The sequence below is a fragment of the Pseudopipra pipra genome, chromosome 6 (assembly GCF_036250125.1).
Source record: "Pseudopipra pipra isolate bDixPip1 chromosome 6, bDixPip1.hap1, whole genome shotgun sequence".
NCBI classification, from domain to species: Eukaryota; Metazoa; Chordata; class Aves; order Passeriformes; family Pipridae; genus Pseudopipra; species Pseudopipra pipra.
The window spans coordinates 6714767-6742162 of NC_087554.1; the positions used below are offsets into that span (position 1 = coordinate 6714767).

Here is a 27396-nt window from a genome sequence, read left to right on the forward strand (position 1 = left end):
TGCCCAGACTCTGGAAAAACTGCTGGCACCACTCATGCCTGATGAGCTGTCCCAGGAATTCAGTCTGTCACTGCCAAATCCACATGCTGAAGTCACCTGTGATCCTCAGGGCCCACTGTGGTGCCACCCACCCTTGTGGAGACACAGCTTCTGTGTCTTCCCAAACTTCAGGATGTTCTGCTCTGAACACTCTGTCTCTGGCATAATCAGTGTATTTTAACAATATTCAGCAGCAGATGGTCTCACTTGCTGTTACTGCAACAAAGACAATGCTATCACAGTCATGGAGAGTCAGACTTTCATTCCAGCTTACCAGCACTGGGCTTTGCCTGCCAGGATTGAGACGATGCTTTCAGAAGATGAAGAAGAAAAAAAAAGGCATAGTTGTACTGTCAATGGTCTAGATAATCTACATGAAAAGGTGCATTTTAACAACCTCTGAGGTGAATTAAACACCTAGGATTGGGGGGAACAAGGACAAAATTCCTACTGTGTTTCCTATTTGTTTAGTGCAGCACTAAGAAGGAGAGGGAAGACATCTACAGGGAGAGCAGCTCTAATCTACAGAGCTCTCAGCCTTGCTGTTCAATGGTACAGTTCAGGTACCTATTGCTTGTACACTACTGAACTGCAGTATTTACTGCAGTTAATATTACCCCATAACTTAAACCAACAACAAGTGCTTTTATTTACCCAAATAACTTCCCAGATTCAGTTGAGCCTGGCCACTTGGACAGTTAGTTGTATATGTTATAGGAACTTCCTTTAAAATAGCTTTTTGTAATCTAGAACTACACACTTCCAAATCTTCTGATGGGTTTTGCAGCTGTAGGAATGAATTTGAATTTCAAAACAAGGACTCCTGCAAAGCACAGGTATCTCTGGATTTCACATGCAGGAGGGGGAGAGAGAAGAGCAGGAACTGTGACTGGTTGCACGAGGTTATTTCAGTGGCTTTACATGAAAGTGTTCATGGTACTAATGCAAGCACAGACTTGTCATCCAAGCCCCTGCTGTATGACTGAGCACAAGAGACTGATGGTTATTTGCTCCCCTTGCAGATCTGGGGGAGCAGGATGACAGAGAATGAAGAGAAAAATGTATTAAGCTTGAAACATCCCAAGTGACCAACTAAGCACAAGTGCTGCTTAAGTGTCTTCACATGACCTACTGTCCTGTTAAGATTGAAATTCACATTTCAAATTAAGGTTTAGTCTATTTTATTATAATTCAATGCATTTTCACTAGACTTAAAAAAAAAAAAAAATTGCTATGACCGGTTAATACACTGAAGAGAGCAAGTGCCAGCAACCAAAGGAAAATGAAGGCATTCTTCTGCCAAGGACACAGTTTTTTTCAGCCCAAACATCACTTTATTAATATTGAAAAGTCTCCCTCTTCTCAACTCCATTCTGAAGGCTAAGCCAGGAAACTCATTGTGTCAGGACTGCGCTCCTAGGACAGCATCAGACACTACTGAGAGAGGTAAAAGATGAAATACATAGTTCAAGGGGGGGGAAAACAGCCTCTACAGTGTAAAGTAGGTCAGAAACGGGGCCAGTGCAGTACTGAGTCCATACATAATGCTCTCTGGGAAAACAGAAGAGCTAGATCCTTAGTGTTTTATCATGTTCCAACAAACTCCCCTCCTCTGTCAAGGCAGTAGCTCGAGCACTAGTTTGAAAGTCTAATTGTAACACATAGTTCAGGTAGCTCTAAAGAGGCAATGGTAGCTTCATGTTTGGGAAAGGGATTATAGACACTGCTGAATACAGAGTATTTAGAAAAGGTTTCTGCATCATAACAAGTCCACCTATGCAGTGCAGAAATTTTAGGAAATGAACCGTCCAACAGATTATGCAGTAACTGTTTTCCTGTTTGTTTTCCAGAATTCTGAGAAGGGCAGCACTGCCCTCTTGTGGTAATAAAGGAGAACAATTAATAATAAGATTTTTAATGTTTAACTTCCACAATTCATTATAAATACTTACAGACTCAAATTCACATCAGAAAAATGAGGAGAACAATAATTAGACTCATAATAAAACAGCATTCTTGATCTATGTATACAGGATCTGTAAAGGTTTCTATTTTTTTAACTGGTAACAAAATGATTCTATTTGTAAGGACTCACCATGAACCTGCTTTTCTTTGTTTTGAAAAAGGCACTAAATTCCTAAGCATTTCAAAAGTCATTAGGAAACGAAAGAGAAATGCTGTCACCTGCATATTCAAATATATATATATATTTATGAACAACTTTCTACATGAGGACTTAGAGCTTATTGAAGAGCTTGAAATAAGCATCAAAACCAACGCGTGGGAACCTGAGCTGTGCCTAAGCCAGTCATACGCAGACAGACAGACAGACAGACAGACATCAACTGCCCAGACAGCACACACATACTGACTGACTGCAGGTAAGGAGGCCACTTCCAGGTGAGAAAACCCATCTCACTCCTTTGACAGGGAAGCAATAAAACATGCACAAACAAACAAACAAACAAAATTGGCAAAACCTTAGTGTTCAGAGTTAGTTCTTAAGATTTTTAGTGAATGTTTCCACACGTTGTCCCACAATGGCAAAGTACTGCTGAGTCTTCATATGGAAACAGCAAAAGCCACATTATGAGCAGGTGCCACTTGGCTGCAGAAACTGGCAAGTTATGGGCAATAAAAGTCCTCTTCTCTTCGGAAGCCACGTGTTATCCCACCTGCCACTAAAGACACAAACAGCAAAACACCACACGTTTGTATGAAGATAGGGAAAAGAAAGGAAAAAACCCAACCAACCGACCACCACAAGGTTGTCCAACTGCAATAAATTCTACAATAAAACACCTTTTATACCCAGCAGGTGAGGGACATGCAGCATACCAGTGGCATCTTACAAAGACTCCTCCCTCCTGAGTCAAAAACAGCAATGAGGGTGAAAGATGAAGGCTTGGGAAGCTTGATTTTCAATGATCAGATTGAATTCTGTATTGCTTTAGAGAAGTTATAATTCTTCATTAAATCTCTGCCTGGCCTTCTGAGGGAAAGTTTACATTAGAACAGCAGTGATAGTGAAGTCCATCCATATTTATGCCAACACTGCATGTTTCTTTTTTAAAGAGACAGAGATACATGAAACCCAAGGCCATCTCCCTACTTAGTTCAAATGCTTTCTATAAACTCTGAGAGAAGAGAGACATCTCAACCAGCATTGAAAAGGGACATAGAATACAGGACAACACACTGATGAGGTCCATAGTGCTGAGAAACATGTAAAACTGATGCATCAAAGATGCAGAAAACAGTGGAGAGGAAAAAAAAACAACCTCTCTGCCATCCCTGCTGTGTTTGTGTCCCAGTAATGAAGTCTCATTAAGAACACTGCATGATAATGACACGGGAAATACTTCCATTTCTACTCAATTTCTCTTCCTCTTGGTTTTTCCTCAAGTTATTCAGCCTTGTACATGACAAAACAGGATTTTCTCAGTTGAATCACACTGTTTCTTCTTGAAACTTACTCTCAGCCCTCCTTCTCCTCCAGGACGTGAAGCTGCCATTCTTTTTTCTATTTCTTCCTGTTTCTTTTTCTTCTGCTCTACAGAGTAAGCATTCTTAATACCTCGAGAGGAAGCCTGGGAGAAAACACACTTGGGTAAGACCAAGTTAGCTATTTTTCTGGGGAAAAAACAAACTGCAAGTCTTGGCAACACCGTTTTGTGAACTGTGGCTTGCGTGAAAAGACTGAAACATTTAGTAATGATATCACATCAAGGTAGCCCTTTTAGGATACTGCCTCATAGGTAAGTGAGGGTGTTTTGTTTCATACTGTTATTACATCCAGGTGAATATATTTAATGCAATTACATGTGCCTGCTCTGCATCCACTGATGCAGAACCAGAACCTCTGTTCCCAAAAGTCCACAGATTTGTAGTCTGTGGTTTTTCCAGTGTCAGGGCCTACTCTTGCCCTCACAAACAGGGGAGAAAAGAGGTTGTGCTAGTAGTGCTAGCCCAGGCTGTGAAGTCAATTCAACTTTCAAATTGTGATCTGTGAGAAATAACCTGTGTGAGAGTCTACCCTTCAAACTTTCATAGGCTGTGTGGATAGCAGGAATACAGATGAAAAACCTGTTAACTGTTTCACATCCTTGTGGTGACTGACTGCCTTTTAGAAAACTGGTCTTCCAAGTGAGTGAGGTACCCAAACTGCCTACAGCACCCTAAAAGGAAGAACAGCTCACAGGACTTCAGACTGTTAAGAAGCATTTACAGGAAAACACTAAGCAGAGAAAGACATCTCCATTACCCAACATTCAGAAGCTAAAATGCTCTTAAAGATAGCAATGAAAAAAAATCCTGGTAGATGTTTTATCTCTTTGTCTTTCAAGAAAACAAAAAAAGTAAGAGAGTGTGATACTTCTGGTTTTCTTTAGCAGCCTAACAGGTCCTACAAAACTTCAAGGTCATCCACAACCCAAGTTGCTTCATTTTTCCTTTCTCTTTAGCCAGTTAAGAGCTAGGTATTTCCTACAGTTATACTTAAAAACCCCTTTGCTATTGAAACCCATCTGTGATTAAAAATAACATGTGGATTGCTTTTAGTACATAGTATGAAACAAAATCAAGAGTTTTTAAAGGACTCTAAAGCATCACTCAGTCTTTGCTTCAATTATTTACCAAACTCTCTTCAAACAAGGCCAACACGGTCCCCATGATCAATGGTCTATTTCTAATTCAATATTTAAATGTCACTGACATTCATATAAATAACACATTCATTTCTCTTCACAGTTCAGCTGTGGTCTCTGAGATACACCATTCAAAATCTACAATAAGTAAAGAGTTTATTTATAAGCTTTTTTAGGAGGTATGGAAGGAAAAAAACCAGACTGGCTAGTTTTATGGTCTGCTAGAACATTTGCATCCTACCTTTTCTAACTTTAAAGATATTGAAGGAGTTAAAGCTTAGCAACCTAAAAATATAGAAGAGTAAGTTCATACTAAGTCTTTGCAGGAGTTTGAGCTGATAAACATGCTCAAACTGTTGCCATGTTGATAAACTGAAGTTGCAAGTGCGTATAACTGACATTTTTTTAAGAAGTACAAACAACTGTTTGACTGCTCTGGTTTGAAATATTTCTCAGTCTCTTGTTTTGAAGTCTCAGAACGAGGAAAAAATAGTGTTGAACTTGAACTTTCAATTCTTAGGTTGTTTTTTTTTAAATTACCATAAAACTTCTCCCATCCAAACAAACTTAAGTTACCTTGCAATGGTCTTTGAGCATCTACCTTGCTGTAAAACTCTTAATATATATATAAAAAGGTACAAAAGACATTAATAATACTAGGACATTATTTAGTGACAAATCGCACAATCCAAACACAATATCCAGTATTCCCACAGAAGTCCCAGCTCTTTTCCCCATAAAAAGTAATTTGAATAAATGGCATTTTATCAGACGTTACCTCCATCTGCCTCTTTTCAGCAGCTTCTGCCAGCTGTCTTCTTTTTATTTCCTAAATAAAATGTTAAAGACAGTGAAATTCTATTCCAACACAGTCTGTGCACTTTTTTTTTTAAGTCTTAATTTTTAAGCATGACTCAAATCTGTAATGCGAACTGCCACTAAATGTCAACCTCAAGTCAATTAGCATCATCCTTCCCTGCACTGCCAGTCGGCAAGAACGAAGTGTTTTCAGTGACTAATATGCCAGAAGAGCAGCTGCTGGCACATTTACCGCCCAACCCCACCAGAAATCATTACTCAGCTTGTCTGCATCACGCCTTCACTCCAAAAATCCAGGCTGGGCTGAGAAGGCGCGCAGTGTGCATCCTTTGGGGAGTTTGGAAAGGGGAACGCTCGCTCTGCCAGGCCAAAGGGGCTCCCCTTCTCCCCCACGACATCCCGAGCCGAGGGGCAGAGAGCTCAGAAGAGGGCTCTTACCCACCCAGCGAGAGCAAACGCCACCCGGTGCAGGGCAGGTAGAAGCAAGCACCACTACGCACTGAAGAGATAGGCCCAATCCTTCTCATTTCTCGTTAAAATGTGGGTCGAACTGGCCACGATAATGTACAAACACCCCCCACGCGAACACCTCTTCCCCCCCCCCCCCCAGTCTCCGCACACCGCACCGCCGCCCAGGCGCGGCCCGGGGGTCAGACCACCAGCGGGCGGCCCCGGGCCCGCAGCTCTCCGCATCCCAGGCCGAGGGCCGGGGGCCGGGCTTCCTTTCCCCGGCACAGCCGCTGCAGCAGCAGCCGCCACAAACCCTTTTTTTTCGGCGAGCTCTGCGCGGCGGCCCCGCGGCGCGGCCGCCATGTTGAGGGGGGAGGTCACCGCCCCCGCGGCGCTGGGCGGCACCGGTAAACAACCGGGCGGGAGGAGGACGACGAGAGAGGGAGAGCCTCGGGGGGCTCGGTCCCACACTCACCGGGTCGGGCGTCTCCACCACGTCCTTGGCGGCGCCCCCCAGGCAGGGCAGGCACTGCCCCATGGCGGGACCGACCGCCCGCAGGCCCCGCGGCGGAGGCGGCCGCGCCCCACCCACGGCCCCGCGCGGCGGCAGCGCCCGCCCCGCCCTGGGCCCGGCGCGGGGGCCGGGCCGGGAGGGCCGGGCCGGCGAGATCCCTGCGGGAGTTAATTAAAAGGAGGTCGTTCTGTGGCGGCAGAGAGCCCGCTGTGTGATTGATTTCCCAGCCGGTGCCGGGCTCAGGGACCGCTGGCGGCAGGCAGTGCTCCCGTTCCCCGCCCGGCGCTGCCGGAGCGGGGCTGGCGAGGGCCGGCGTAGCTGTCACCCGGTGGTGCCTCTTTCTGGCTGTGGGTATGATGGATGGAGTTAAACCTAGAGGGGTTCAGAATTCTAAGGGAACAAGCAGCTGCAACTCCCTGGACGGACTGAGGTCGGCATGCTGCCCAGCATAAACAGCGACAAACATCTGCTCAGAGGAACAGAACGGAGCGTGGCACGAACTGGAGGCTACCCGGCCCCCTCTCCATTCTCATCCCAGCAGAATGGGACATCGCTGCGGTACTGAGACCGTACAGTACCTCTGTGACTAGGGAGAATCTGGATGTTCTGGAAGCCAACAACCGTGTCGAACCCCCTCCGCAGGTGCCAAACCACGACACCCCCCCCCCCCCCATTAGGTACACCAGTCAGAAATAAAAGGTATTTATGACTACAGCCACTCAAACTCCACCCAAACATAAAGCAAATAGTATAAAAGTAAGTTGGGGATAGAGGGAAAGTTGGAGAAGATCTCCACTGAAACTGCTGGCATCAGTCTATGGGCTGAGTCCATCCTTCCCCCTCCCAGAGGGATGCCTCGGGTGAGAAACATACTCTAAGTGCATTAAATGCTGCTCTTGGGACTAGAGCTTTTGCTTGTGCTTACCCCATACCATATTAATTAGATTGCTTTGTATCAGAGCTTGTGCTTGCGTAATATGTGTATCAGTAGCTTGCTTTAAAACATATTTTTGCAGTAGGCACTATCACTGACAACCATTGAACCTTATTAACCTGTCACAATTTGTATTAATAAAAAGGATTATTCCATAAACTGTTAAAGTGAGTCCTTGCAGTTGCCAGCAGCAGAAAACACCTTGGCAGGACCCGCTGAGCGGTTCTGGCTCTGTTGAGTTCCCCTTAATAAGGGAGGTCAAGGTCCCCTCTGATCTTGTGAATCTGTTGGTGAAGGGTCTCCTTACAAGGTGTTGACAGACTGTCAAACACCACGGTCTCAACTTTCCTGGGGGACCAACGATCAAAAATCTGAACTCCCACCTTTCACATGACACTGCCTCTTCTGCTATTTCTCCCTCTTTTTCTTAAAGAAAAGAAAAAAAACAACTCCAGCATTACCCTGTTCAACAGCATTTCCTGAATTTGAGTGTTGGAGCATGCACCCGTTCCCAAGGGTTATGTGGAGATTGTAATATGTATTCTCATGCAATGTCTACCCAGCTTCTTGTCTGCCTTTGTGATTTTGAACAAAGTGTATATTTTTGCACCTCTGTTCTTGTCCTGCCATTTATTCCATGAGCCTATGATGTCATACATTACTGTAAAGTACGAATTTAAGTTCCTGCAGCTGTAATTAGGCATAGAATCATGTAGTTTGTGTAGAATCATAGCATGGTTAAGGTTGGAAGGGATCTGAAAGACCATCTGGTTTCCAAAGCCCCTGTCATGGGCAGGGACACCTTCCACTAGACCAGGCTGTTCAAAGCCCCATCCAGCCTGGGCTTGGACATTTCAAGAGATGAGGCACCTACAGCTTCTCTGGGCAACCTCTGTCACTGCCTCACCACCCTCCTCTTAATATCTGATCTAAATCTACCCTCTTTCGGTTTAAAGCCGGCCCCCTTTAAAGCTAGTTGTATCACTGCATGTCCTTGTAAACCTCTCCAGCTCTCTTGTATGCCCCCTTAAGGTACTGGAAGGGGCTCTAAGGTCTCCCTGGAGCTTCTCTAGGCTGAACAACACCAACTCTCTCAACCTGTCTGTGTAGCAGAGATGCTCCAGCACCCTGAAGGTCTTCATGGCCTCCTCTGGACTTGTTCCAACAGGTCCTTCATATGTTGGGCCCCCAGAGCTGGATGCAGCGCTCCAGGTGGGGTCTCACGAGAGCAGAGTAGTGGAACAGAATCACTTCCCTCGACCTGCTGTTCACACTGCTTTTCATGCAGCCCAGTTGGCTTTCTGGGTTGCAAGTGCACATTGCCGAGTCATGTTGGGCTTCTCACCCCCAAGTCCTTCTCCTGAGGACTGCTCTCAATCCATTCCTTGCCTAGCCTGTATTTGTGCTCGGGATTGGCTCGATCCACGTGCAGCACCTCACACCCAGCCTTGAACTTCCTGAGGGTCGCACAGACACACCTCTCAAGCCTGTCAGGTCATCAGAGGGGGTTACTGCATTGTTGAACTAAGTTCTTCACACAAACCACAACATTGACCTGGGCTTTCTGGCCATCAAAAGTCTCACTGGCACAGTGGGAGACTGATGAGGTGTGCTGGAAGGGAGAGCAGAAGGAGGCTCACCTGCTGCCCGTCCCTTGCTAATGAGGCTGAGATTGTGTTCAGGTGGGCACAAAAGCTCAGCAGAGCAGCTTGGCTGTGTTTGTCGTCCTGGGAGCTGTGGTGGAAGTGCTGCAACTTTCCTGCTCCACAGTGTAGTGTGTTAGGAATTAACTTCCTGCTTTGTAATGAAAGCATTTTTTTAAAATGTTATTTATTTTTAGAGTATCGAGGTTCCATTGTTTTGTGGAACTTCAAGTGCTCAGTATTTGTCAGGCTTCAGATTAGAGCTGTTGGATGCAAGTCCACTGTTGGATGTGTTAAGATTTAGAAGAAGATTGACAGAACTTGCTTGGACAGAACTCTGCATGGAGAAAGAGAGCACAGCTTTCTGAAGGAAGTGTGACTTGATCAGACACGTAACTGAAAAGGTGAGTTGTTCAGGAAAAACCTTGGTTCTTTTAATGTACCTACACAACAGAGTCAGAAAGTTGTGAATTGAGAAGTAGCAGGAAACATAGTAACAATTTGTGTTCTGTATCAAAGGGCTTACAGGTTGTCATTGTTGGTTTTCAAGGCTGATGATTTTGTTGCTGAAGAAGTCACTTAGATTGAAGTCCTTTACTAGCTGCTTCTTTTGGGATATCCCCAGATTGTTAATGTCTGGTAGCTCAATAGTAGCAGATGATGGGGGGCATGTGTGTTTCTTTTAGTGGTTTGAGGGCATTTTTGTCCACTTCTTCCACCCTGCCAAAAAACATTGTAGTGGAATAACACATTAGTTATGTAATTAACCTAAAAAACCCCACCAAACTCCACACTTAACATTGTCATTAACAGGAGTAGCACGTTGCTTTTAAATGGGGCCACTAGGCTGATTGGTTTGAATTTTTATTTTTTTTTTAAATTCATCTGATTAATTGTATGTAGTGAGTTTTGAATTAACAAGAAATACCTATTGAAAATATCAGTGACCTTTCTGCAGGGTTTTGGCAGTGCATTAGAACATCTGGCAATTTGTTGTCTATTCATTTGTAACAGTTTAGTTATGGTGACATTTTTGTAAGTATCGAATTATGCCATAACTTTTATAAATGTTGATTAGTCTCTGACTCTTATCTTCATGATATCCAGCAGGTGGTACTATTGACACTAAAATTTCCTGTATTTCCCAAATCCATAACCACACCTTCAATTTACTGTTTCAGTTTGATATTACAGTATTATTGCTATTGCATGTAAACCTAGCAAGAGAAACCATTTCTGACTGATAGTTTATGCAGTTATCATGCTTATATGTTTGTATAACTGATATAACATGTATATTATGTTTATGAAGTTCTCGTGCTTATTTAATTATTTAAAAAGTAAAACTCATTTATTCTGAAATTATAGTTAGATTTTAACTTGGATCTGTTTGGTTACTTATTACACCTCTCTTGCAATCATTTTAATTTTAAACTTTAGGAATCTTTCCTCAAGAGACAATGAGTGTCTGTAAGAGTGGCTATGACTCAATTGTAACTGTGGTTTGAAAATCAGAAGTTCTTGCTTTTGCTATAGATGGCTCTTAAAGCAACTTTTCAGAAAAAGCCTAGAACAGCTTAGTGCCAGGCTGTCTGCTGGAAAAGTAGCTGCAGCATCTCTGGATGTTTTTATAGTTTTTTGTGGCCCTGATGTTACTTGTAGTCATTACCCACCAGTTTAAATACCAATAGGAAGCCTCTTCAGCTAATCAATGCTGTGATTGCTTTCCCTGGGAGCAGTGAAGCCCTGATGGGCAGTGATGTGTGCCAGGTATCTCTCTGGCTGGATTAGCACTGACACTCTCCACAGCAGTTCCACTCAGTCAGTCTCACTTAGGCTGTTCCTTCTCTGGCTGTATGGTTGCATGTCACCATCCTTGTGGAGCAGGAAATTAAAGGGGACAATCAATTTCTGGCTGTGAAAGAGTTCATGTGTGTGTGTAAATGCCACCTGCCGTACAAGGGAATGTGCTTGTGGAGCCCTCTTGGTTACAGACCGGCAGGTCAGGCTGGAAGAGAGCGATCCCACCACTGCCCTGGCCTCTTTGGGGCCATTTAGGTGCTCTATAAAATATGTATAATTCAGCCAGTAAGTTATGAGAGATAAAATACGATTTTTTTTATATATAGGCGTGTTGCGAAGTTGTAAGATATCCAAGTTCCAAATGGGACTGGGTGTCAGGGTCTTTTTTGGCCGGATAAGGGAAATATAAAAGTTCTTTAGAATTAAAATCTTTCAGGACCACGTGGAAATTTTGTACACAGGGGTTTCTTCTCCCTCTTTGGGCTAAGAACATAGGAAGATCCATAATTTTTGACGGAGGACGCCTCGCAGCCAATCAGAAGGAAGGGAAAGCCTCTTTTTCAGAGAAAAGAAACCTTTGTAGGCAAAAATGAATATATTAAACTTATCTGAAAAGGGTGGGATTTCGTGAAACTATAAAATGTATGGAATTTAATTCCAAAGGGTCTTTCTACCCGGAAAACTCAGTGTGAGACCAGACCCAACGCGCTGAATAAATTCTTTCTTCTGTTTCATGAGTTTTTGCCGTCTTTCTAAATTTAAAAGCGGAATTTTTCCCACAAGTGGTTAGCTGCAAGAAATTCTTCTGCACTTTGGGCACACTAACTAGATTGAAGTTGGCAATGGTGCTGGTTTTAGAGCCTCAGCTGCTTTTTTCTGTCCCCTTCATGTTTGGGGGGTTCAAAAGCAGCCAGTTGTGTGAAGTCTTCCATGCAAAGCACAGTTACTGGAGTCACCAGCTCTGAGTATTGCTGTGAGGAATAAACAAAAATGTAACTGGTGATTTTTATTTGTAGCATTTTATTTATATATGGGGAGGTTAATTCCCACCAGAAAAGTCATGAAATCTTAAGACATGAGTTCAATCTCACCTCAGTACCTTCATTTTCTTCCATCAGCATTCATGGTAGAATAATATAAGGATCTTTTCTTACTGCTTCCAAATCAGGGTCCTTTTTATTATAACAGATTGTGGGCCAAGAGAAAAATGACAGTTGCATAGGATGAGCAAAATTTAGTGACTCAGTATTTTGTGTTGTCCTAGAGGAACTCCCAGGAGTTCCTTCTGACAAGAACCTTAGATTTGTCTACCTCAAACAAATGACAAAGATTTCTAGGCAGTGACTGGTTTTGGACAATGTGGAAAACTAGCTCTTAAATCCATAACTTCAGAGGGAAGATACTATGTATGAGCGTAGTTGAATATTAGCAGTGAAATAATAATGAACTTTAATTTTTTTTTCCCCTTTACTTAGATGGGATTCTGCAGAAAATGTTGTGAAGGACATGGGATCTGTAAGCAACAGTTAGATGAAAATATGCAATTAATGACATGGCAGATTAAATGTACTAATTCTCAACATCATTGAAAGTTTTTGAGACTTTTTTTTTAAAAAGATGGTAGCAAGGCTTGTTTTTTATTATTTATTTATTATTCTAACTCTTTCTAAGCAGAGATGAGTAAATATGGTGTAATGCTTAATTCTAGATTACGGACGCATATTCAGCATTCACTTCATGAGTTTTCTCAAATTTCATTTTAGATTTTAGTTTAGGGATTACAGGGAATTTCAGACAGCAATCCAAGCTCTACAAGATCTCTGAGAGTACAGCTTTTGTTGAGGTCCATGAGAACTGAGCATTTTTTAAGCTATACCTTAACTTGCATCATGGGTTTTCAGCCAATCTTCATAACTTTTCTTCATTAGCAATGAATCCCTTTGTTGGAGGAAACAAAGACGACTGGGAAAGATATGAAGCATGGAGAAGAATTTATAACCCTTGAAAAAGACACTTATATACCGGATTAGACACATAATACTGATTATGACACTCTCTGAACATGACTGTTGTACCCCAGTTTATTGTTGTAATGTTATGCTGTTTTATGTACCCCCAGTTGTTGTTTTTTAAAATTGTCCACCATGTTGTCCCCTTCTTCTTCCCTCAGTTTTCCCGCCTTTTCCCTGTTTTCCCGCTCCTCTGCCTGCCATTGGTCAGGGTTTGGTGCAGTGCAGAGGTAGCTGTTATTGGTCCTTTCCCCCGGAGACACCTAAACTCCTCCCCTCTCTACCCAGCTACCCAATCACCGTCTTCCCTCGGTTGTCAATCCCATGCTCCTCCCTAGCCCAAGTTCCACCCCTCATCCAACCCTATATAAGTTGTTACCCCTCAAATAAACATTGGCATTGCTTCACCGACCTCCATCTGTGTGAGAACTCTTCTTCGCAGTGCCCGACCCCATTCCCTTAACCCAGCGGGTCGTGGCAAGTGGCGCCCAACGTGGGGCACAGTGGAGGTCTCTCGAATCGAGGGAACTCCTGTGTCTCCACTTGGGCTCAAGCAGCTTCAAGAGGGAAGACTGCTCCGCCGACCCTCCCTTGTGCAGCTGACGACTGCGGACTTTTTTCGTCGCGTGGGTTGCACGCTGGACCAGGTGAGCCACAAGGGACATTCCCGTCACCTTCACCCTACACCACCCCCAGCAACTAAATTTTAAAGGAGAGGAGTAACATCTGAGAGTGCAGCCCGAATGCCACCATGGGTCTGACACTCTCCACCTCTCAAAAGTTCGTATACCGTCGTCTCAAAGATTTCATTATCGAACACGGCCACCCGCTAGATAAAAAATCTGCCAAAGCGCTTGCGAGGTGGCTAGACCGCCAAGGCTGTGCCATGAACGACAACATCTCCCTAGACAAATGGCAAGCCTTAGGATACAACTTATGGCGGGACTCAGATAGAGGCGACAGATTGGCCAAACATGCACTGATTGCGTGGAGGCTTGTTCTGATGGTGCTACAGCACCAAATGATGAACACGAACATCAGCCTCCCAGCAGACAAGACCAAGGACACTCACAAGGACACGGACACTGAGGGCGCACAAGATGGCAGGAGGGAGACAGAGACAGAAACCACCTCACAAGATGGCGGGAGGGCGCGGAGAAGAACAACGCGTCGATCGCGAAATGGCGTCGAGGAGGAGGGACCCCGAGATCGCCCAGAGAGAAGGGGGGAGGGTGAAGCGCACGGAAGACCAGCGCGGGAAAAAAGGAGGCGGGCCCCTGTAGCTCCACCTCTTGGACCGCCTCCTTCTCCTCCCACTCGTGGCGCGAGAAGTCCCTCCCCCGGCACACCTCCGACTACGCCCACTTCTGCCACTCCTGTCTCCTCCCCGGATGTGTCGCCCTTACGGCAAAGACAGGAAGCAGTGGGCGAGGCAAGGGCAAAGGCCAAACCTTCCTTCCGGGAAGATGGCCGCGCCCGTAGGCCTCCTAACACCAAGGCCTACCCCGCCTGCCGCGAATCGGACAATGACTATGGGTGGGCGCCACGTTCCCCGGATAAGCAACCCTCAGTACCAGATATCTGGGAGGCCTTCCGGGAAGAAGCCGCGCGTGCCCAAGATGTCGAATTTCTAAAAGCGTTTCCGGTTTACTACGAGGAGGGGAAACCCCCCGAGTGGCGACCGGTTTCGTATCCAATGCTTAAGGACATCAAAAAAGCAATTGTTGAGTACGGGTTAGGGGCCCCATTTACAATCGGCCTATTGGAATCCTTCTTCCTTGCCTACACCCTTATCCCCTATGACATTCGGGCAGTCATAGGAGGTTTGTTTACTACTGTTCAGGCCTCGGTATTCGAGGCTGAATGGAAAAAAAGGATAGTTGCCTTTGTCAACGACAAGATGGAAAGAAGAGGGATTCCAATCAGGCAGGCCATTGATATGCTTTATGGGGAGGGGAACTACTCCAGCAGAGGGGATCAAACTAGATTAGACCCCAAATTGTTAAACGTAACAAAAGAATTGGCTATGGAGGCAGTGAAAAGAGTGGCGGACGCGTACGTGCAAGCACCCTCTTTTACACTCATTAATCAGGGAATTAAAGAGCCATTTGTAGATTTTATTACCAGGCTCAAAGAGGCTATAGCTCGGCAGGTGCATCAAAAGGAAAGCCAAGAAATTCTATTTAACAAATTGGTTATCGAAAAAGCTAACGAAGACTGCCAGAGGGTTTTAAAGATGTTGAAAGATCCCACGCTGCTGGAGATGATAGAGGCATGCAAGAATGTCGGTTCCAATGCCCATAAAGCAAGGATAATGGCTGCAGCTTTTTCGGGGCCCCAACATTGTTTCGAGTGTGGGGAAAAAGGGCATTTCAGAAAACACTGTCCCAAATTTAAGTCTGAGCCTAATTTACCAAATACGCTGTGTCGCAGGTGTGGAAAGGGTCGCCATTGGACCTCGAGCTGCAGGTCCAAAACCAACATTAATGGCGAACCCCTTTCCCCCAAACAGTCACCTAGGCTCAGAAAGAGAGTGACCTTTTCATCTATGCCCGACCTTAGGCAGTGTCCGTGTGAGCAGTCGGGAAACGGGGAGCTGAGTGCCCGGGGGGGTGCGATGACACAAGTTCCCCCCACTCCATCTTGCGCCAGCCACGCCCAGCTACCCCGTAGTCCGGCTGCCCCCGGCGGACCCTGTTCCCGTTAGGGAACAGTGTAAGCCTTTAAACTGGAATGTCCTATGTGTCATCCACCCTTCCACCCACTTGAGCTCGTACGAGCAATTAGCAAGGGTCGTACCATTGACCCCAGTGGACCCAGATCTCACCTATTTAGTCACGTCACACTTCTCAGCAGTTGGTAAGGGAATTGTTGTGGTACCCACTCTCCTGACGGGTTTGACATATTCTAATATCGCTATATGTCTGACTGTTCATCTTCCCCCCGTGCAGCTGGAGGACCGCTTCCCCGTAGCGAAGATGGTCTCCACTGAAGACCTGCTGTGTGTCCTGTCGGCAGATGAGGAGCAGAGGCAGACGGCAGAAAAGGAGGTCCTTTGGACCACCACAGTAAAAACCTCTCGCCCTCTCCTAACCTGTCTTATTTACTATTCACAGCCTAGGAGACCGCAGCGGGTCAAGGTGGAAGGCCTTCTCGATACGGGGGCGGACGTCACCATCATAGCCTCCAGGGACTGGCCGCATGCGTGGCCAGCCCAGACTGCCTACGTCCAAGTTAGTGGCGTGGGGGGAACGCAGTACCCCGTCAGGAGCAGGGAGGTACTGACGATCTACGGGCCGGAGGGCAGACCAGCGTCACTCCAACCGTATGTACTCAACATACCGATCACATTATGGGGTAGGGACGCAATGGAGCAGTGGGAACTGAAATTAGGGACCCTGTCTCCAGAACAAAATTTTTAGGAGGGGTCACTGAAGAACTGCAGCTCCCCAGACTGAGCTGGAAAACTGATACGCCAGTCTGGGTTGATCAGTGGCCCCTACCTACCAAAAAGCTGCAAATTTTAAATAATCTGGTCAATCAGGAACTAACGAAAGGACACTTGGAGTCTTCCGCCAGTCCCTGGAACACTCCAGTGTTCGTGATCCAAAAATCCTCAGGTTCCTGGAGATTTCTCCAGGACCTGCGCAAGGTAAACGAAGTCCTTGAACCAATGGGAGCCCTCCAGCAGGGAATGCCTTCACCATCTATGCTCCCTGCTGAATGGCCCCTAGTGGTCATTGATATAAAGGACTGTTTTTTCCATATATTTCTTAATCCGGCTGATTCGGCTAGATTCGCGTTTTCTGTCCCTGCAGTCAACGCTTGTGAACCCCACCGCAGGTTCCAGTGGCGCGTGCTTCCCCAGGGGATGAAAAATTCCCCAACACTCTGCCAGATGTTCGTGGCAGAGGTGTTGAGACCAATTCGGCTACAGTATCCGCAGTCAATCATTTTCCATTATATGGATGATGTATTGATCTGCGCCAAAACTCAATCGACGGTAGACAAAACACTAAATTCTACAATTTCGGCTCTAAAAGATAAGGGATTGGAAATCTCCCCTGAGAAGGTGCAGAGGGAAGCACCATGGAGGTATCTCGGACTCCAAATTAATGCAAAAAGCATCAAACCTCAATCAGTGTCGATTGACAGAAACGTCCGAACTTTAAATGACCTCCAAAAGCTACTGGGTGCAATCAATTGGATCCGACCTGTGCTGGGGATCACAACTGGAGATTTGCACCCCCTTTTCGAGCTGCTTAGAGGAGACGCTGATCTGTCCTCCCCCAGAACACTAACATCCGATGCCATTAAAGCCCTTACCACTGTTGAGAAGAAAATTGCAGAAAGACAAGCATGTAGGAGGATGGAGGGACTGCCATCCTCCTTGGTAGTAATTAAAGAACAGAGACAACCATTGGCCCTCCTGGGCCAGTTCACAAGCGACCACAAAGACTTTTGCTTATGGGAGTGGATGTTCCTCCCTCATCAATTTGGCAAGACAATCACCACTATGATCGAGATGATTGGCAAAGTAATATCTAAGGGTCGCACTAGGTGTTTAGAACTCAGTGGAGAAGAACCAAATTTCATTTATCTTCCACTGACTTCTGAACATCTAGATCAACTGCTGCAGACCTCTATTGACTTTCAGATAGCCATCGGGGGCTACCCGGGAGAAATTCGGCTACATCTCCCGGCGTGCCCATTCATACAAAGATTGGTTCACATTCCGATTAGACTAAAAATTATGCAATCTGAAATACCTATTCAAAATGCGAAAACAGTTTTTACCGATGGCTCAGGGAGAACAGGAAACGCTGTGATAGTATGGAAAGAAAATAACGATTGGCACCAAGATATCCACAAAGTTCAAGGTTCTCCCCAGATCGTAGAACTCTCAGCAGTTGTACGCGCCTTTGAAATTTTTAGTGGTGAACCAATCAACATAATTTCAGATTCGTCTTACGTAGTGGGTGTGGTCAAAAGAATTGAAAATTCGTACCTAAAAGATGTGGCTAATCAGAATTTATTCCAATTATTGACCAAATTATTGTTTCTCATAGAGAGACGAGAATTCGAATACTACATCGTCCACACCCGCTCACACACCGCTCTACCCGGTCCTGTGGCGGAAGGGAACCAGCTTGCCGACCATCTGGCAGGTATAGCTGTAACCCCCAATTTATACCAGCAGGCGAAACTTTCGCATGAATTTTTTCACCAGAATGCAAGGTCGCTGCAAAAACAATTCGGTCTAAAATTATCACAAGCAAAAGAAATTTTAAAGGCTTGCGCTGATTGCCAAACACTTACACCTGTTGTCCCAGAGGGGACAAACCCAAGAGGTTTGTCACCCTTGGAAATTTGGCAATCAGACGTAACCCATGTGGCTGAATTCGGCAAACTAAAATATGTACATGTATCTATCGACACATTTTCTAAGATGATTGTGGCCACCGCACATCCTGGAGAAAGGAGTAGCCATGTCAAAAAGCACTTCTTGTCTGCATTCGCGAGGATGGGAGTCCCCAAGCAAATTAAGACAGATAATGGACCCTCCTATGTGTCTGCAGACACGAAGAGGTTTTTTGAACAATGGGGGATACAGCATACCACAGGGATCCCTCACAACCCCACAGGACAAGGTATAGTGGAACGTGCGCATCAAAACATAAAAAATATGCTCAAAAAACAGAAAGGGGGGAGTATTGGCCTCTCCCCCCAAGAAAAATTAGAGAAAGTTATGTACGTGTTAAACTTTCTCAACGTGATGGAGGATACAGATACTCACGTAAGCAAAAGTCCTGTAGATCGCCACTTCCGAACCCACCTCTCCAGTGTTATCCGACCTCAAAGCTAAAATAATGTATAAAGACCCACTGACCGAAAAATGGACGGGCCCTTTCCCTCTAATCACCTGGGGAAAGGGCTACGCGTGTGTTGCAGGTCCCGAAGGACCAAAGTGGGTCCCATCACGACGTGTGAAAATCTTCCGTGAATAAAAAAGAAGAACAAAACAGAAAAGAACACCAATGCTGCTGCTTCATTACCTCTCATTGATCCTCCTGGCTGGATTCATCCATCGGACCGTCACCGTCCCACTACAAGGATGGATGAACCAGCCGTCGCAAAACTTATGGGTAACGTTGGCCAAGGCCACCGGCACTGACACCTTATGCCTGGCCTTGACCAGCGCCGGGAGCCCCTTCAAAACATGTCTGGTAGGGATCCCCATTACTCCATCAGAATGGACCGCGTTTGTGTCACAAACGTGGATCCAGGGATCCCCACCACTCAACTCCCCGAACCTTGCACAAACGATTTCAGCATTACCTTTCGTAGACGTTCCTTTTCAAGAGATCGATCTTTTAGGTTCACTCCCCTCCACGACCTGTATTATTTTCCACCGTTATACCCAACCAATTTTGTTTACTCCCCTTAACGTGACATCTTACAAACCCATCTACAAAGGGACCCGTTCACCGTGGTGTAATGGCTCAGTGGCAACCACCGTGCCCACTGAGCACATCCCGCGTAATATGAAACTCCCAAAAGGATATTTCCTACTGTGCGGGGATCGGGCGTGGCCTGGGATTCGGGCCTACCCGGAAGGAGGTCCCTGCACAGTAGGAAAACTAGCCCTCTTCAATCCGGCAAAATTCCACCTCGAGAATCAATTAGTACATCCGAAAATCAAAGTCAAGAGGTCCCTCTCGTTTTCGATGGGCGCTCCCCTCCGTTTTCCAAATTCCAAACCCGCTGCCTCCAAACCTATTGTTCCTAAATCCCCACCTAAACCTGAAAACACTCCCCAGCCAATTCGGATGCAAAATTCTCTCCCTGCACCACATATGAATATTGGAAAGCCACAGTATTGGCCTACTCCTCTGCCCTTCCCAGAGGATTGCGATTCTAATATTCATATCTGGTCCAGGGTGAAAAACTTTTGGGCGTCTTTTCCTATCCCTGGGATAGGGACCGCGCATGCCCTCTCTCTCCTGACTCACCTGGGATGCTGGTTGACCAAAGAGGCTAATGCCACGACTCAGGCGATTGAGGGTTTGCTCGAAGACACCCAAAAGTTGAAAGAGGTTTCTTTACAAAATCGAGCTGCCATTGATTTCCTTCTCTTGGCACACGGTCACGGGTGCCAAGAATTTGAAGGTATGTGCTGTATGAATTTTTCGGACCACTCCGAATCGATCCATCAAAGCATCAAACAGCTAAAAGGTTTGGTCCGAGAAATTCATCAGGACAAAGGAGGCGGCCTCGATAGCCTCTTCGATTGGGTACAACTACCAAATTTCCCTAATTGGTCAAGAAAGTTGATTATGTTGTGTGTCCTGTCTCTTTTTGTATTGGTCTCTGTTTGTACCTTTTTACCCTGTTTAATTTTGTGTCTGCGAAAGATGCTGATGAGTACCATTCAAGCGAACATCGCTTCGTTCCAACAAAATAAAGAAGGGGGAGATGTTGGAGGAAACAAAGACGACTGGGAAAGATATGAAGCATGGAGAAGAATTTATAACCCTTGAAAAAGACACTTATATACCAGATTAGACACATAATACTGATTATGACACTCTCTGAACATGACTGTTGTACCCCAGTTTATTGTTGTAATGTTATGCTGTTTTATGTACCCCCAGTTGTTGTTTTTTAAAATTGTCCACCATGTTGTCCCCTTCTTCTTCCCTCAGTTTTCCCGCCTTTTCCCTGTTTTCCCGCTCCTCTGCCTGCCATTGGTCAGGGTTTGGTGCAGTGCAGAGGTAGCTGTTATTGGTCCTTTCCCCCGGAGACACCTAAACTCCTCCCCTCTCTACCCAGCTACCCAATCACCGTCTTCCCTCGGTTGTCAATCCCATGCTCCTCCCTAGCCCAAGTTCCACCCCTCATCCAACCCTATATAAGTTGTTACCCCTCAAATAAACATTGGCATTGCTTCACCGACCTCCATCTGTGTGAGAACCCTTCTTCGCAGTGCCCGACCCCATTTCCTTAACCCAGCGGGTCGTGGCATCCCTTTCCATTAGTTTCACATATTTCTTCATGATTGTCATGGATTGTCATGATCTGCTCCACAGAAGCAAGACAACTTTAAAGGTTTAAGGATGTTGCTAGTTGGTGACTAAAAATGTGCATGGTACATACAAGCTTTTTTGTCTGTACATTTTTCTTATGTGCAAAAAACCATACATATGCAGCACTCATATTTCTGGGACAATTCAGTGTACAACTCAGTAGCATCAGATCCTTGAATAAAATCTGGAAAAGCATGTGGAAGTCTTATTAGGCTGACTATCCAGCATATAATGAAAAACTCTGAATCTTTGGTGAAGCTCCTTCCAATTTGTAGCTAAAGCAAAGAAGGGTTTTAGGTACTGTGCTGAGCATGTTCGTATGATGCATTCGTCAGTCCAGAATTCCTCAGTTAGACAGTAATTAGGGACTGCCAAAAGAACATCAGTTTACAGTCACCACTTCTAGGGATAAATCCAATTCATGGAATAGCTTCTGTTTGGGTACAAGGGCAGTTAAAACCAAAAAGGAAGATTTCACTGCTTTTTGAGGTCAGTTTGCACTCTGCTTGCCTTTGTGCTGCTCCATAGTCTGAAAAATCGCTGTACAACAGACTCCTTTCCAAGCCATACAGCAGTGCATATGCTTCCTCCCCCTAGCATGTTAGCAGAGATAGACTCGGAGCTGTTTGGCATAAAATGACTTCTAAAAGAAGTAAAATGCAGCCAGTTTTCCTGCTACTGTATGAGAATGGGAGCAGATGATTCTTGGCCTTTGTGCATCCTGCCTGGTCTCTGCAGGCACCTGATATTCTCCAGCCCTGCCTGGGGCACCAGTTTCATAATCTTGCTTATGGAAAGGAATTTTCAGGCTCTCCAGTCTTGCTTCTGCATATCAAGTACTGGTTTGACACAAAGGTTTGCAGTCTGTTCCCTACCATAGTGTCAGGCTTCCAAGAGACTGCTACAGTCATAAAGCACCCTATTAAAAAATATATATATTCTGGCTGAATTTTTTTCCTGCTCAAAATTGGCTTGATACAGCTGCTCTAACACTTTCCTCTTTGGTTCTTTTTTTTTTTTACTGGTTGACCACTCACTAAAGTGGGTCTCTACTGTAGAGCTGCATCTTTAGACTGGAGAAATGTTTAGGCCCTTGCCAAAGAGAGTGGCTTGTGAAGAGGACAGTGAGAGCAGGGACATCCTACAGAGTCTTCTACAAGGCTCTGGTATTTTCATACTTAAGTGTTACTTGTACTATTCGTGTGTGTTTGTGTTGAATTGTTTTTTTTTTTTTTTTTTTTTAAAACCTGATACATTTGCTCAGTGGGGAACACTTGGGCTCACTCACACATTTTAAATCAGTATTGGAGGGATGGGGGAAAACCCAAAAGATGAAGGACACAGACTTGCATTTCTTTCATCCTGGAAATGTGACTTAAAAATTAAACCTTTACCTTCAGACAAAAGTAATACACACTTGCTGTACAAAAACAAAGCATCACAAATTGATGTTTGCAGTCAGCAGATGCTGGAATGTCTGACAACATACCATGTCTGCCATTTTTCTCTTTCCTTTTTTTTTGTGTAGAGTGTCAGACTAGACCTTAAGGATAAAACTTTCAGTGCTGTGTAAATTATTCTGTCACCATGGGTGACAGAATATACATACCATGCTGTGTATACACCCATGGGTGCATGTTCTGACATTTATAAGAAATGTATGGTAGCCTGTATGTGATTCCATGAATGTACCAATACTTCTTTGCCTCAATTGTGTCCTGGAAACAAGAACATATCTGAACTTTTCCTAGACACGTGGACTATGTCTAGTGATAAATTCATGAGTAATAATTTTAGGATTTTGTTTACAGTGAAATGCCACATCACAGTAAAAGGAATAGAGAATAGAAACAGGAAAACTAAAGGTAAAAATCAATTATATAACATTATAGTGAAGTTCTAACAATTAAATGTGTCAAGATTATACAGAAAGACAAGAAAGTTTTTCACACAAAATAAATATATATAATTCTAGTATGTTCGTTAATAATAAGTGAACTATGCAAAGTCTTTATTATTGCATTTGAAATAGTATGATTAGTAGAAAAACTTCGTAAAATTACATAAAACTTCTGCTTTTCTTGTGACTGACTATATTTAATGAAGGCTTTAGGAAAAAATGAAGAGAAATCATCCCACAGGCCGTATAGGTTGCATCCCATTAACCGTAGTGAAATTCAGCTAATAGTGAATACATGGTAAACTGCCAGAATTTTGCCAGTGTGTTGTGTTGCCAACAAATCTTGTTGCAGTAAATTGTCTTTATTTACTGGTGTTTCCAGAAATTGTTGCCGTATTTTTCGGCGTCTGAGAATGTTAATGTTTTAATCCCATAGTAGAAGAGAATGGCAATGAGAAAAGGATTTCCTATTCCCAGCCCTTTATTGCTCTCTGATATACATTCATGGTGAAAAAAGTGTGTTCCTGCTAATTACCAGCTTTAAAACAAATGGGCAGACAGTGAGCCTTTCCAAGGAAACACCGGACCTGTGCAGGGATAAGGTGCCAGCATTTGGGAGCATGTGGGAGGTTTTATGAGTGGTTGTGGAGAAAAAGCAGTGCAGGTGGAAGAGTAAATGGGAAGTATAAGTGCTTCATGCTGGCTCTTACTTAAATGCATCTTCAGAAGCAGTGCTTGCTGACTGGCTGCAGCATTTAAAAAGAAAGATTGGCTTTTCTGTGAACTGTAGATCAAGTCCAAATCTCCTTAGTATAACGTTTCTGTGGCAACGTTATGCCTGTTTATTCTCTATAGCTGAATGCAGACTTTGGATTCAGATAAAGTTACATTCCATGCAAGAAACAAGTAATCATTTAAAAAACACGAATTAAAACAATTGTGCCCAGCTACTGTAGATCGGTATGGAATTTTTGGTGGGATATCGGTCCTAGCACTGAGTGTGAGCCACTTCCAATTGAGAGTTGACAATAAGTAAATTACAAGTTTCTCTTTAAGCCTGCCCAGTTATCAGTCAGACTTTCTTCACGAGCAACTCTTCAGACTACAAAAGGAAAGCTGCTTCAAGCACTACAGATTATGCATACTCTGCTACAAGTTATGGTAGACAAATGTGCCTTTTAGAACTGGCTGGCTTCTCCTCATCATCTTAAAGGACTCTAGAAATCTCAGTAAAACTCAGGCTGCAAATTAATCGTGACTATATGTTTTGAGTGATTGCAAACATGAAGTTTATCCCGATATATTTTCAAACAATGCATAAAGTGAAGTTGTACCACGTGTGAAACTGAGGTGTGACTGAAGTAGACTGTGTTATCCAAGTCTCATGTCATATTAGAGGAGCCACTGAACTGCAGCAGTGTTGGATACAAATGGGCATTACAGAACAGTCGTGCACTAATGTGGCACTGTGGGAACTGTTAATGTTGCAGGTCTTTTTGTTACTGCAGTGACTGGCTGAAAACAGAAAAATAACAAAGTACAACAAGCCTGTTATGGAGGATAAATTCTATTTGTCTTTTTAACTGCCTGTTGCAAAACGTTTCTAATATTGGCTTACTGAGATATGTTTTCATTACTGCTGTTATGCTTCCTATTTATCTCCAGTTTTAGTTTTTGACTTGTCAATGACTGAATTTCACCTGGTATTTAATAGCTATGTTAGCAGAAGAATTGCAACTGGATTGCCGAGGTGAGAGGTGCTACTTTTTTAAGGAATTTGTAAAACCAGAGACTGATCTCACAGATATAAACTGTACTCACAAGGTGGTAGCTGTGCATCAGGTGAATGGGAAGGATGCCCCAGTGTCTTCCAAGGCAGTGTGATTGATATCCTGTATAAATAGAAAATGATCTTCCACAACATTTTCAGCCAGGTGCCTTTTTAAAAATAGTTTTCTAAATAAGGTTTGGACTATATTTATATTCAGTGCTCGACATAGAAATGTACAAATCTTGTAAGGGAATCTCTGCATCCTACCATCTCTCTCTTTCTCTCTCCCCCCCTTCCCCAAACGATTGTCAAGTGTGATGTTATGACAAGTGCTGTCATAGCAGCACATCTTCTGTTGGGTGCTGTTAAGAGCACAAATTAAAGCAAACCAAGAGGGATGCTGGTGAGTACACTCCAGAAAGCCAAGACGTGACTTGGAAAAATAGCAGTGGAAGTTTGTTTCAACCATGAAAACATAAATTCGTATGAAAGAAACAGAAGAGGAGCAATGCAGTACTATTATATATCTGATTATCTGTGGCAGAATTTAATGACAAGCAAATAGTCACTGTATCATTTGAGCACAGATGTTTCTGAGTGTCTTAGGAATTATGTCAAGATATTTGAAGAACAGCTTCTATCTCTATTCCAACATGTAATTCTAAAAGCTGACAGCTGATTATTTGAGCAAAAAACAAGTTTGTAATGAACAAGATCCCAGAACTCTGCTTATTGTTCCACAAAATGAAGTGTCCTCATTATATAAGACCTACTGTTAAGTATGAACAGTGCACAGATCTCATATCATTAAAGCAACCATTAGGGTAAATGTATGGTTTTTTTTATTTTTAGTAATATCTACTTGGTGGGCTATGTTTTGGTTTGATTTGGGTTTTTTTCTATTAAGCTTCTTGTGGTCTATTTACACACTACAACTTCCACAAACATGTTTAGAACACAAAAAATGTGCTTTTCTGGCTTAAAACTGAGCATATTAGAAAGCTTCATACCTTCTGATGGGGAATAACATGTACACCAAGTGATAGCAAGATGTAAAAGCCCCCACATGCTTGAGAAATTCTGTGTTTTCTTCTGCCTGCCACCTAAAATCCTCAAATACTGCTTGGTAGTAATTGATTTTTACAATGTTAAAGCTTCCAAGGCCAGTGCTTTCCTTCACGATACTCAGGAAGTTTCACTATAACTTTGCATTGATGTGCATCCACAGGGTGGAAGGTGCTGATAAATTACCCTGAAATTTAATATTTGCAGAATGCCACCTTCTTTGCTTAGCATCCTGCTTAATGTTAAATAGCTTGTGTTTATACATCTTGGAATGACAGGATAGCTGACTCCCATGTTACGTAAAATGCCAGGACCATAAGAATAGAAGTTATTACTCTGAGTGAAGAATTAGAAGTGATGAAAGGAAGATTTAACCTTCCCCACCTAAATAATTATATTCCCTAGTCCTTATGTTTCCACAGGAATAAAATCTTGTATCCACTGATGTCTTTGTAACATTTACAGTAAGATCCATTCCTGGTGAAACCAATAAGACATAAATGCCAATACTCATCCATGTGAAACACTTTTACAGGGAAATTCCTAATTATGATAATATGATTTACTCTGATAATAACATCACTTTCAGGTGTCCATCATTAACTGCAGATTTTACAGAAATGTTGCAACATTACATTTGAATATAACCAGGATCTTCTCAGAGAAGGGTTTGTGTGCAGCTGGATCCAATATTAACCCCAGACTTTGTCCATGGTTTAAGTCTAAGGAGTTATAGAGGTGTAACTGAACCTTTGCACAACTTTGTCCCACAGGATTAAGGATGGCAAATCAAAATGAGTGATTCATTATGAAAAATGATTGGACGAAAGATCTGAATCAGAATTATTTACTGCACAGTATAGAAACTAAAATGACTAGTATAGTATAGTGTACTACATCAAAGCAATTATATTAAAACTAGCAAAAAACTCAATTATTAAATAGAGATTGATGTTACTCACCAAGACCAAAGACCATGGGTAAATCTCTTCCACTCGTCCTTGAGGAGTAACTTTGAGGGCCATCCCCAGCCAGGGCAGGAATCTCCACACACACTCCAAGCAGGAATGTCTCAGAAGAACTTGCCCTTTGAAAGTGGGACTGGACTTTTACAGCATGAAATGATTGACTGTCAGTCCTGTGTCCCCACACCAGCTGTGTCAGCTTAACATTTCTAGATAAGGGTACTTTACCATATCTGCCACACCTTTACCTCACTATCAGGGTGTTTAGCATTGGACTTGAATATTAATGTCTTGCAAATAAGAGTATGTGAAAAATAAATATGCTATATTTTTTAAATATGGTTTATATAACCTATATTTATAAAATAATAGAATGAAGAGGCTGGAAATTTTTAGTTGGAATAGAAATAGGTGCTGTTGTTCTTCAGAAATATTATTTATTGTCTTGAGTTTTTCCAGAATGAAGTATAACTGCTTTGTTAATGGCTGTTCACCCTGCAGATTAAAATAATTCATCTAAGATATTTGGGGCTTTACTTTTCACTGTCATTTTTCTTTTCACTGAAGATGTAAATGCAATGCAAACCTCATTTGTCGAATCTGTTAATCTCTGGATTAACAGGAGTTGTTAAACTGATTTGCAGAGCTTGTTTTGAGAGCTATTAAGTTTCACCTCTTTCCCCATACTTGATTAAATAATGACTTTTAGGATTACTGCATATATTAAATTCTTTTCAATGTAGAAACTGTT

The 27396-nt window shown here is 43.6% G+C and overlaps 1 protein-coding gene and 1 long non-coding RNA gene across 3 annotated transcripts; both read right to left on the minus strand.

Annotated features, from left to right (window-relative positions):
- Positions 1 to 1938: 1938 nt before the first annotated feature.
- SVIP (small VCP interacting protein) lies at positions 1939 to 6583 on the minus strand. Its single transcript, XM_064657196.1, has 4 exons — positions 6430 to 6583; positions 5464 to 5514; positions 3516 to 3629; positions 1939 to 2720 (listed from the first exon to the last, which is right to left on the minus strand). The coding sequence occupies exons 1-4, from the start codon at positions 6490 to 6492 to the stop codon at positions 2706 to 2708; spliced, it is 243 nt and encodes an 80-aa protein (XP_064513266.1). The 5' UTR covers positions 6493 to 6583; the 3' UTR covers positions 1939 to 2705.
- Positions 6584 to 9456: 2873 nt separating this feature from the next.
- LOC135415460 (uncharacterized) lies at positions 9457 to 26810 on the minus strand. 2 transcript variants are annotated; one of them, XR_010431130.1, is made up of 4 exons: positions 26643 to 26810; positions 25626 to 25718; positions 10719 to 10920; positions 9457 to 9765 (listed from the first exon to the last, which is right to left on the minus strand). It is a non-coding gene; the product is annotated as an uncharacterized LOC135415460 (long non-coding RNA). The 2 variants fall into 2 exon arrangements; XR_010431131.1 differs by having other exon boundaries at positions 25626 to 25726.
- Positions 26811 to 27396: the final 586 nt, after the last annotated feature.

Excerpts from the sequence above, each read along its gene's own strand:
- SVIP (XM_064657196.1), bottom strand. The coding sequence starts at position 6,492 with ATGGGGCAGTGCCTGCCCTGCCTGGGGGGCGCCGCCAAGGACGTGGTG. Across the intron at positions 5,515-6,429 it reads TGGTGGAGACGCCCGACCCG|GAAATAAAAAGAAGACAGCT; the intron begins GTGAGTGTGGGA and ends CATTTTATTTAG. Across the intron at positions 3,630-5,463 it reads CTGAAAAGAGGCAGATGGAG|GCTTCCTCTCGAGGTATTAA; the intron begins GTAACGTCTGAT and ends GTTTTCTCCCAG.